Genomic DNA, 12,022 nt, shown 5'->3' on the forward strand with positions numbered 1-12,022 from the left:
TACAGTGGTGTGATCACAGCTCACTGCCTCCCCCACCTCCTGGGCTCAACTGATCCTCCCACCTCAGCCTCCCGAGTAGCTGGGAATGCAGGCACATACCACTATGCCTGGCTAATTTTTGTATTTTTGGTAGAGATGGGTTTCTGCCATGTTGCCCAGGCTGGTCTCAGACTGCTGGGCTCAAGCAGTCCTCCTCAGCCTCCCACAGTGTTAGGATTAACAGGTGTTAGCCATCATGCCTGGCCGACTTTCTTGTTTTAAAAAGGGGTAAGATAGTACCTACTTTATAAGCTTGTTGGGAAGGTTAAATTATTTAACAAATGTAAAATGCTAAGAACACTGCTTGACACCTTCTCAATATATATTAGCTTTTCTTTTTTTTTTTTTAATCAAAGTAATACATGCACTTACTTTCAAAAGTCAAATATTACCAAAAGGCAAGTTTATATTAGAAAAAAATCAGTCCCTCTCTTCCCATCCACAAAGATACCTTTGAACTCTTTTAGCAGTGTCTTCTATTTCTAATAATATGTCAATACTGCATACCTTTTCTATCCTACTTTTATATCCTACTATTCATTTTGTTTTCCTGTTATATTTTCTATTATATTTCCTTGAGTTTTTATTATCCTTCCAGATAATTTACTTATGAATGAGCAAAATTAAATGCAAGCACCAACACCTTTTTCACTCTTCTTGACAGTAACAGATTACAGAATACATCTGTTATACATCCTTTTTAGAGATGGGGATAAAAACAATGTTCTTGGGAAACAGTTGCTCAATCACTGTAGACACAGGATATTGAAATTAAGCAAGATAGGAGTTGACAGAAGTTAAGCACCACTTTAATTTGCTCTCAACCTTCTTAACAAACCATGCCCACATTCCTAAGTGGTGACAGATTCTTTATCACCAATTGCCCTTTGGTTTAGCCAGTTTCACCAACAGTGTTAATTGCTGTAGTTGAAGGCTGGCTAGACATTAGCTACTAATGAATTTAAACAAAACATTTGTTTTTATGATATAAATGTCATAAAGACACAAAATACTTCTTTAGTTGTATAACTGTAAAACATGCATATTTTTACGAGGAAAAATATAAAATCAGAATGAGAAGCCATTTGTGGATACTGAAATAAACACGTCACAGATTCACAGTAGATGAAACCTGTTATTTTGCTTTTTTGTGTAGCAGATTTATCTTGGTGAGCTCTTCATATCAGGACATTAGAGATTTCCTGCATAGAACTTAAAAGTGTGGATATACCTTAATTTATAATTAGCCCCTATCAATGCGATGGGCATTAAAGTTGTTGGCAGCTTTTTGTAGTTATAATCATTGCTGTAATATGTGACCACTTACATATATCGTTTCATATACATGTGTTATTTCTTTATAGAATGTGCATTTATTATAATGTTCTAGGATTACAGGTGTGCGACATCATGGCTGGCTAATTTTTGTATTTTCAGTAGAGATGGGGTTTCACCATGTTGGCCAGGCTCATCAGGAACTCCTGACCTTAAGTGATTCACCCACCTCGGCCTCCCAAAGGGCTTTTTCATAGGTTATTGTTGTCATTTATTTTGATCCTTTCTTTCATATTGGAAACTTTACACAAGTGATGATCTTAGGATTTCCTTTCATAAAAAAAAATAAGGCAGATTTTAGTAAGAGTGCCAAAACAATTTGATGGGGGAAAGAATACTCTCTTTCTTTTTTCTTTTTTCGTTTTTTTTTTTTTTTTTTTTAGACGGAGTCTCGTTCTGTCGCCCAGGCTGGAGTGCAGTGGTGCAATCTTGGCTCACTGCAAGCTCCACCTCCCAGGTTCACACCATTGTCCTACTTCAGCCTCCTGAGTAGCTGGGACTACAGGCGCCCACCACCACACCTGGCTAATTTTTTGTATTTTTAGTAGTGATGGGATTTCACCGTGTTAGCCAGGATGGTCTGGATCTCCTGACCTTATGATCTGCCTGCCTCGGCCTCCCAAAGTGTTGGTATTACAGGCGTGAGCCACCACGCCCGGCCAGAATACCCTTTTCAATAAATGTTACAACTGGATAGCCACATGCAGAAGAATGAAGTTAGATCCCTATCTTACATCATATACAAAACTCCTCTCAAGATGGATGAAAAGATCCAAATGTAAAAGTTAAAAGTCTAAAACTCTTTTTTAAAAAAAGGCATAAATATCTATGACCTTGGATTTAGGCAGTGATTTCTTAGATATGACACAAATAGCTCAAATGACAAAAGAAAAATAATAAATTGGACTCATTCAAAATTCAAAAATTTTGTACTCCAAAGGATACTACCATAAATTGAAAAGACAATCCACAAAATGGGAGGAAATATTTGTAAATGATATATCTAGTAAGTAACTGGTATCCAGAATATATAAAGAACCCTTACACCTCAGCATGACAACCCAGTTTTAAAATGGGCAAAGGATTTTAATAGACATTTCTGCAAAAAAGATACACAAGTGGCCCATATTAGCATGTGGAAAGATGTTTAGCATCATTAGTAAGGGAAATGCAAATCAAAATCACAATATGATAGCATTTCACATCCTCTAGGATAGCTATAATAAAAAAGATGCACAAAAACAAGTGTTGGCAAGAATGTAAATTGTGACATCCATTGCTAGTGAGAATATAAAATAGCACAACAGGCCCGGTGCATAGGCTCATGCCTGTAATCCCAGCACTTTGGGAGGCCGAGGCAGGAGGATCGCTTGAGCCCAGGAGCTCAAGACTAGCCTAGGCAACATGGCAAAAGCCCGTCTACAAAAATTAGCTGGACATGGTGGCACATGCTTGTGGTCCCAGCTATTCGGGAGGCTGAGGTGGGAGGATCACTTGAGCCCAGCAGGCAGAGGTTGCAATGAGCCGAGATCACACCACTGCACTCCATCCTGGGCAACAGAGTCTCTGATACCATGTCTCAAAAAATAAATAAAAATAAATAAAATGGTATAGCAGCTTTGGAGTACAGTCTGGCGGTTCCCCAAAAAGTCACAGTACCATATGACCCAGAGTTACCATATGACCCAGCTACCTCATTTCCTAGGTATATATTTTAAGAAAATTGAAAACATGTGTCCACTGTAAAACTTGTATATGAATGTTAGTAGCGGTATTGTTCATAACAGCCAAAAAGTAAGAATAACGCAAATGTCTCTCAGCTGATGAATGGATACACAAAATGTAGCATATTCATACAGTGGATATTATTTGGCCATAAAAAAGAATGAAGTCTTGATATGCTAAGCATAGATTAACTTTGAAAACATTGTGGTAATTGAAGTAAACCAGTCACACAAGACCACATATTGTATGATTCCATTTATATGAACTGTCCAGAATAAGCAAATCCACGGAAACAAAGTAGGTTAGTGGTTGCCAAGAGCTGGGTGGTGTGGGGTGTGGTGGGGGAATGAGGACTGTTTATGGGGACTTTTTTGGTGGGTGAAATGATGGAAATGTTCTGGAATTAGTGGTGATTACATAACTTGTGAATATACTAAAACCACTGAATTATATGCTCTAAAAGGGTGAGTTTATGGTGTGTGAAAATTATACGCTTTAAAAAGTTGACTTTATGGTGTGGACTTAGAGAGTAGTGCCCTGCTTTTTTTGGGAGGTGTTAGTTGTTTGTAGTTCCCCCTACTCCTTCTGTGAAGCCATCTAATTTTTACATACAAAGCTCGTCTCTTACACCTTGTAAGCATAAGCGTGGTTGTTAGTGTTCTGAGAGCCTACATAGCAAAGCTTGTTGTGGGGTAGGCGTGTCTGCTCAGTATACAAAATTTAAATTTATTCTTTCGTTTTCAGCCTGGCCTTACCCATGCCCTTTACTTTGCCTAAAGTCATGACGTATATGGTCCTTTGCTCTGTAAAGTTCATTACATTCTCTATAGAGTTTATTCTTTATAGAGTCATTTTCTCTGTAGAATTCTCTATAGTTGGTGATGGTGGAGGAACAGAAATCTCCTGGCTGTCAGAGGTGTAGAATCAATGACCCAGTTGTCTGTTTTACAATAATTAAACTGTTTTCCCTGCTTTCCCCAATATTTTGGTGCCTTTACTGCCTAGCTTCTTTCTGGGGTTCTCTTAAGACAAATCAGTTTCTCGTTTCTGTATCCCTCTGCAAATACTTAGTTCTTGGCTTCTTCCTGTTGTATGAGTTGCCTTGCCTCTGATTTCTCTTTTCCAAAAATGCCTTGGCAACTCTAAACTGCTGTTTTCTGTTCTCCTGTTTTCTTTGCTGGTATTTACTTTTTAAATTTCTTACCTAAATACCCTGCAAAAACAACCCAAATGTCCAACCAGAAATTCAGGAATTAAAGTATATGATGAAGCCGAGCATGGTGGCTCATACTTGTAATCCCAACACTTTGGGAGTCTGAGGTGGGCAGATCACTTGAGGCCAGGAGTTCAAGGCCAGCCTGGCCAACATGGTGAAACCCCATCTCTACTAAAAATACAAAAGTTAGCCAGGCATGGTGGTGCGTGCATGTAGTCCAAGTTACTTGGGTGGCTGAGGCACAGGAATCTCTTGCACCCTGGAGACAGAGGTTGCAGTGAACCAAGATTGCACAACTGTACTCTAGCTCAGGCGACAGAGCAAGACTCTTAAAAAAAAAAAAAATATATATATATATATTCATACCATGGAATGCAAGGGTTTAAAACAATGAAATGGAACTTTATGTACTGACATCAAAAGCTTTTTTTATAGGAACGTGATTGTAAAAGAGTAAGTATAATTTCAATCTGCTATTTTAAAACAGTACATTTCTAGAAACATTAAAAGTATGGAATCAGCTTCACAAAGTGCATCTCTAGATTACAGGCCTTTTTACTTCCAACATTTCATATTTTGCATTTTTATTATGTTTATTGTAAACATGTTTTAAATGTATGTTAGTTTGCAGAGATAATATAAGTAAAACTCAAATTGTATAACTGAGTTTTTCAGACAATTTATTAATCTTGGGCAGAAACAATTAAGTGTTAACCATTTGGAATACAAATGTTTGTACGTTATGATATGTAATACTAAGCATAATTAAAACTTTGTAACTTTGCTGTCATCTTTTTGATTATCAGATTGGTGCCTTTTTATACCAGAATTATTTCTTGTTTTTCCTCTCTTCCAATTTGTTTGGCTTAGAAACAAAATAATAGAAAAATGATAGTAGTAATAGCAGCTAATAGCACTTATTGAACACTAACTACATACGAAGCACTGTGCTGAAGTGCTTTAGATGTTTTGTTATCAATTTACTTATTTATTTATTTTTGAGACAGAGTCTTGCTCTTGTTGCCCAGGCTGGAGTGCAGTGGTGCAATCTTGGCTCACTGCAGCCTCCACCTCCCGGGTTCAAGCAATTCTCCTGTCTCAGCCTCTGAAGCAGCTGGGATTACAGGCATGCGCCACCACTCCTGGCTAATTTTTGAATTTGTAGTAGAGACAGGGTTTCACCATGTTGGTCAGGCTGGACTCGAACTCCTGACCTCAGGTGATCCACCCACCTTGGCCTCCCAAAATGCTAGGATTACAGGCATGAGCTGCTGCGCCTGGCCATCAATTTAAATTTCAAAATAGTTCACTGAGGCCTAAATACTACTATACCAATTTTACAGACAAACTGAGGCAGAGATATTAAACCACTTGCCCAAGGTTTTGTGTTTTGTTTTTGTTTTTGTTTTTGTTTTGAGATGGAGTCTTGCTCTGTTGCCCAGGCTGGAGTGCAGTGGTGCAATCTCCACCTCCTGGGTTCAAGAGATTCTCGTCCCTCAGCCTCCCAAGTAGCTGGGACTACAGGTGCCTGCCACCATGCCAGGCTAATTTTTGTATTTTTAGTAGAGATAGGGTTTTGCTATGTTGGCCAGGCTGGTTTTGAACTTATTATCTTTCAGGTGACCCATCCGCCTCGATCTCCCAAAGTGCTGGGATTACAGGCATAAGCCCGGCCCCAAAGTTTTTTGTTGTTTTTTTTGTTGTTGTTGTTGTTTGTTTTTTTACATAAAACGTGGTGTCATTAGAATTTGACATCAGACCTACAGTTAGCCTATTTTTAACAATTTAGCCATATTGCTTCTTGCATATCCAGACTTAAGATGTGTGTGTGATTAAGTTGAGAAACAGATTCTCAGACAGGTATATAAGTCTTTCTGATAACCGTTTCTAGCTGCCCAGAGGCCTTTTTTTGGTTGGTTAATATTATACTGATTTGGTTACATTCTGGTAAACCCCGATACCTCAGTACTTTAGGTATGAAGTATGAGTTACTTCAGTTGTATTTGTTTATCTCCTAGAGGTCTGAAGGGTTTGAACTAAATACAGTGTTTACAGTAGTCTTCTTAACCTATAGAACATAAGTTTTCATGGGATTGGCTCAAAATGAATGAAACCCTGTGGGTGTGTAATTTTCTTGCGAGTACCCAGAGTTTTTCTAGGATTTTCACAGAGGTCTGTTACTCGTCAAAGGCCAAGACCACGAATTACCTCATCCTTACTGTTCTTTTGGTCAGCAAGCTAGCCCTAAATGTTTTACTTTATTATTTTATAGGAATCATTTCATGTGTTTATCTCCAGCCATTTAAGCTGTACTTCAAAAGCACAATGAAAACGATGTGTACTTAGTGATGAAATATACACAAGATGAACAAAGACTACAAGGGGCTTTCTTGTGGTAATGAAATTAGAGAAATGTACCAGTTCATCTCCAAATGTTATTGTTATCCCTACTGTTTGGAAAAGTAGTCATTTTCCCACAGTAAAATTTTGCGGAATTGAGTTTTGAAGTATCATTAATAATCCAAGAACCAGATAGAAAAGTTAAGGGTTACTGCAAGTGCTACCAATTAGTACTCAAACGTTCATAATTTCAAGCAGTTCCTTTATCAAATTCAAATGTTAATTTCTGATACGATTTAGAAAAACGATTTCTGATATTTTTACAAGTGATTGTATTTGTACTAAAAGCTCTTTTTTGTTATATATGTTTAAAGAAAAAATTTTTAAATTCTTCAATAGGGAAGTTTGGTTGGCTTAGTGGATTATCCAGATGATGAAGAGGAAGATGAAGAAGAAGAAACGTCCCCCAGGAAAAGACCTCGTCTTGGCTCATAAAATATTTATTAGGGGACCCTCGACATGTGGTCTTACAATGCTGCAACTGTTCAGTGAGCTGAAAATCTGAATCAGAAAGCTTTCTCAATTGAACTTATAAAATATACAAGGAGTAGCAAAAGACAGTATATCAGCTAAGAGAGTTTAGTTCTAATAAAAATCAGGCTTCCCAGGAACTTGATTGCTTGCTAGTAATTAAGGGGTTTGCCTTTTAGGCTGTCGAAACAAATGTTAGTAACCAGAACCTGGGAGACAGCTTCTCAGCAAGGAAAAGTCACAGGTTTGGGGACAGTTTAGGGGAGGGGAAGAGGTTGATATAATAATGCAGGGTTGCTCCTCGGGGTGTCGATCTAGAAACAATTTTACAGAACTTCAGTTGTAAACTCAATAACATTACTTGTATAATGGTGCTGGCCATGTTGTTGTTTTAATCAGTTGCCTCTTTTTAAAAGAAATTTTTATGGAAAACACATTCAACTATCATTAAAAAAATGAAGTTAAGCTGTTGGGACCATTTCTTTAAGATTTAACAAAAGTTCAGCCTTTTAGGTAGTTGAAGGGAAGTACACCCCGTATTCAGCACATGTTGAGTTTTCTACACCAGGAATTTTCAATATGTATATTGATGAAAACAAGCTCAATTCAAACTGGACAGTTTTAAGATAATGTTAAAATCAGCACGTTTAGAGACAACGAAGGCCAAGAATCAGTACAGTAGTATTCCAAAATGATTTTCTCTAGAAATTTGAAAGTGGATGGAACAGAATGTTTTCAACCGCCTACCAGTACAATCTTTTGTGGAAGATACTTTGAAATCACTTTCTACTTTGTTAGTAAAGTTCTCTCTTTCCAGAGCTGCAAGTTTTAAAGTGTTACTTATACAGACCAACAAAGAATAGTGCTGAATTAAGTGGCATTTAGTATCTAGAAGCCATTTTGATCCAAGAAGCTACTTAAGTGTCAAAGTCAGCATGCAGCACATGTAGCTTTTCTGTAAACAAGGGTGTGATATGAAAGCTGCTTTTTAAAGAAGCGTAAAAGCACATTCCATGTACGTAAGTGAATTTTAAAAATAAATTGAGGCAAACAGTTAAGAAGTTTTATTTTTAGAGCAACAAGTTAACTGTAAATATTTTAATGTTAGTTTGCTCATCGATGATCTGAGATCATGCCGAAGTGAGAAAAATGTCCCCAAAATACAATTTAATGCATTGGGAAAAAAAAAATTTTAACAGTAATTCCAGCCACAATCTTTAGATCACCCTTATAATGTGTTACGGGTCCATTTTTCCTGGAATAGTTTAATCTGAAGCAGTTTCCCCTGTTTTGGAGATTTTGTAGTTAATTTTGATTTTGGCTATTGTTTGGAAAAGATGAGCTGTGTAGATATGAAGTATAGTTTTTCCATAAAACAGATGTTTATTTTGTATTAAAAATACCACTGTACTTGTTTTACACCATTTGTATACATGTGGTGATATTAATGCTAAACTGTAAAATTCAGGAATTAAAATGTGACCCTGTAATTCCATAATTGATGTTTGTGTTTGGTTTGTTGTAAATATAAATTAAGTCCATTCTGAGATTTGTCAATTTTACAGTATCTTTTAAAAGCCAATAAAATTATCCATAAATATTTATTATAAACTGCTAGGTCATACCCCAATTTTAATGAAATAATTCTAAACAAATGCGGGTCAATGGCACTTTATCAGTGACTACTTATAGAAGGTAAGCCTTGGGGAAATCATAGCATCACAGTATGGAGCTTTTCTCACCTCTTCAATTAAAGGTGTAAATATAATAAGAAAGAAAGACCTTCCACCTCATAAGGCAGCTGACTCAGGATATTTTAAACTAAGATCAGTAAAGTTCCCATCCACTTTCTTTGAATCAGCAAGTTTTATCGAGACCCATCTCTCAGCTTTTAGTAAATTTATTCTTATAATAAGCCCACATGTAAAACACTTTCCTAGTTACTTTTTGTTTGTTTGTTTGAGTCTCGCTGTGTTGCCCAGGCTGGAGCGTAGTTGCACGATTTTGGCTTATTGCAACCTCTGCCACCTGGGTTCAAGCAATTCTCTGCCTCAGCCTCCTGAGTAGCTGGGATTACAGGTGCCCGTCACCATGCCAGGCTAATTTTTATATTTTCAGTAGAGACGGGGTTTCACCATCTTGGCCAGGCTGGTCTTAAACTCCTGACCTCACGATCCACCCGCCTCAGCCTCCCTATCTCTGTATCTTATGAAGACTTCCTTTTTCTTTCTGAAGAGCTGCCATAAGTCTTAAACATTTAAATCATCAGAACCTTTTCTTATAGCAGAAATGTGAATGTTTTCTTGAAGTACAGGTTACGGTTCTCATGGTACAAGTGCTTACCTACGACGATAAGAGAACAAGGCTTCAAATATCCCTTAAAAGAACAATTGTGAGAATTCCACGTTAGCAGCTGTCTTTAAATGACTACCCTCAGACAGATCTGGGTTTTTATATCTTTATCTTCATTCAGTGAAGCAAGCCAAGAGCCCACATTTGTATGCCTTAGGTCCTCTTAAAATGGTATCTGTAAACATGTGTCCAATATAAAAACTATTTTTAATAAAAAGTTACATGAAACAGATTTCTGTGTTTTAATCACTAGCATTTCCTCTTACCATCTAGTGATGAAAATATAACAAATGTAAATACGGGTTTTCCTGCAGGGGAAAGTTTGGAATTGTGTAACTGAAATGAGTAAATCTTGTTACACTAATTTTGGTATCCTTTTTTAAAAGTTTATAATGGTAGACTTAAGGAGATAAAATGTGATTATAAGTTAAATCTCAGGAGTATCCTGTACTTAGAAAAGGGTGGACGTGGGATATTACAAGAATGGAAGTTTTTTGTTTGTTTGTTTGTTTTTTGGAGATGGAGCCTTGCTCTGTTGTTGCCCAGGCTGGAGTGCAGTGGCATGATCTCGCTCACTGCAACTTCCACCTCCCAGGTTCAAGCGAGTCTCCTGCCTCAGCCTCCTGAGTAGCTGGCATTACAGGCATGCTCCACCACGCCCAGCTAATTTTTGTATTTTAGTAGAGATGGAGTTTCACCATGTTAGTTAGGCTGGTCTTGAAGTCCTGACCTCAAGTGATCTGCACCCCCTCAGCCTCCCAAAATGTTGGGATTACAGGCATGAGCCACCATGCCTGGCCTTTTTTTTTTTTTAAATGGAGTCTTGCTCTGTCACCCAGGCTGGAGTGCAGTGGCATGAGCTCGGGTTCAATGCAACCCCTGCCTCCCGGGTTCAAGCGATTCTCCTGCTGCAGCCTTCCAAGTAGCTGGGATTACAGTTACCCGCCACTACACCTGGCTAATTTTTGTATTTTTAGTAGAGACGGAGTTTCACCATGTTGGCCAGGCTGGTCTCCTGACCTCAAGTGATCCTCCTGCGTTGGCCTCCGAAAGTGCTGGGATTACAGGCATGAGCCACCACACCCGGCCTGCAAGTTTCTGAAAGAAAGGTCTCCTATTATTGTGGTTTACCTTTAAACAAACTACAGAAAACTATCTTACGGTCACTTCTCTTAAACACCAACACCCAGTGGTGGCATCGCCTTCAACAGGCTCAATCGATTATTTCCTTTGCCTGTGTTTTAGTAATAGTTTGTCTAGAAAGAGTGAGTAATTGAGTATTTTTTACATCCCGCACATCTATTTTCCAAGTCCTATTTGCTCCTGCCTTGTATAAGTGTAAATGATAAATGTAAAATCTACCTTACCACTGCCCAAGGTATCTCTACCCTTGATTGGACTGTCTCATACATGGTACACCCACAACTACTCTACCTTATGCACTAGTTGCCATACAGCAATAAAAATGAAAAATTTGATCATTTAACTTCCCTGCTTTAATTTTTTTTTTTTTTTTTTTTTTTTTTTTTTTGAGACAGGGTCTCACTGTGTCATCCAGGCTGGAGTGGAGTGCTGTGATCATAGCTCACTGCAGCCTTGACCTCCAGGGCTCTGGTGATCCTACCACCTCAGCCTCCCAGGTAACTGGGACTACAGGTGTATGCCACCATGCCTAGCTAATTTTTTGTATTTTTAGTAGAGATGGGGTTTTGCCATGTTGCCCAGGCTGGTCTCAAACTCCTGGGCTCAAGCAATCTGTCCACCTCGGCCTTCCAAAGTGCTGGGATTACAGTGTCTGTCAGCCACCGTGCCTGGCCCCTGCGTTACAATTTTTCAATGACTTGACACTGCTGGTATTACAAAATTTAAAATCCAGAGCTGGGATTGTGCAACTGCACTCCAGCCTGGGCAGCAGAGCAAGATCCTGTCTCTCTCTAAAATAAAAAAAAAATTAAATCCTCACATTCCCTATAAGACTGCACTGTCAGTACCCTACCTGTCTCCAATTTCATATGCTAACCCTCTCCACTCATATATATACTCCAGTTTTTCAGTATATGCTTTATTTCCTGCTGCAGAACCTGAACTGTTCTTACCTATTCTTTGTGTAATTAACCTTCCATTCAGCTTAAAGAGGCTTAGCCAGCCCTGCTCATAGGACACTACACTTTGCCTTTCTAACAGTTTCGTCTTTGGGCCTTCTCCACTAGCCCCATGAAGGCAGTGACCCTGTCAATCTAGTTGACTCCTGTATCCTTAGTGCTTAGCACAATGCCTGGCACAAACAGTAGGTAACCGAGTTTGAATGAATGAACATACTACCAACTAGTTTCTTTCTATACCCTCTTTCCAAAAGGAAAACATCCAGGAATTTGTATTAAACTAATCAGTATGAGTAGCTGCCTTCCCTACTGTCCTTTACCTAAAGTGTTTAAAATAAGATATTTGGATTTACAAAAGTGTTCGAAACTAAAAGGCTCAGTG

General features: G+C 38.3%; 1 protein-coding gene across 18 annotated transcripts in view; it reads left to right on the top strand.

The window, feature by feature from the left end:
- The window catches only part of PPP4R3B (protein phosphatase 4 regulatory subunit 3B), a 69,762-nt gene extending 61,078 nt beyond the window's left edge, over positions 1 to 8,684 (top strand). For all 18 annotated transcript variants that reach the window (XM_054473869.2, XM_054473874.2, XM_054473891.2 and 15 more), the window contains one exon: positions 7,055 to 8,684. In XM_054473869.2, the coding sequence (XP_054329844.1) occupies positions 7,055 to 7,150 (96 nt within the window). In that variant the 3' untranslated portion in view covers positions 7,151 to 8,684. The remainder of the gene's footprint in view (positions 1 to 7,054) is intronic.
- The last annotated feature ends 3,338 nt before the right edge of the window (positions 8,685 to 12,022 follow it).

This window comes from Pongo pygmaeus, chromosome 12 (assembly GCF_028885625.2).
Source record: "Pongo pygmaeus isolate AG05252 chromosome 12, NHGRI_mPonPyg2-v2.0_pri, whole genome shotgun sequence".
Lineage (NCBI taxonomy): Eukaryota > Metazoa > Chordata > Mammalia > Primates > Hominidae > Pongo > Pongo pygmaeus.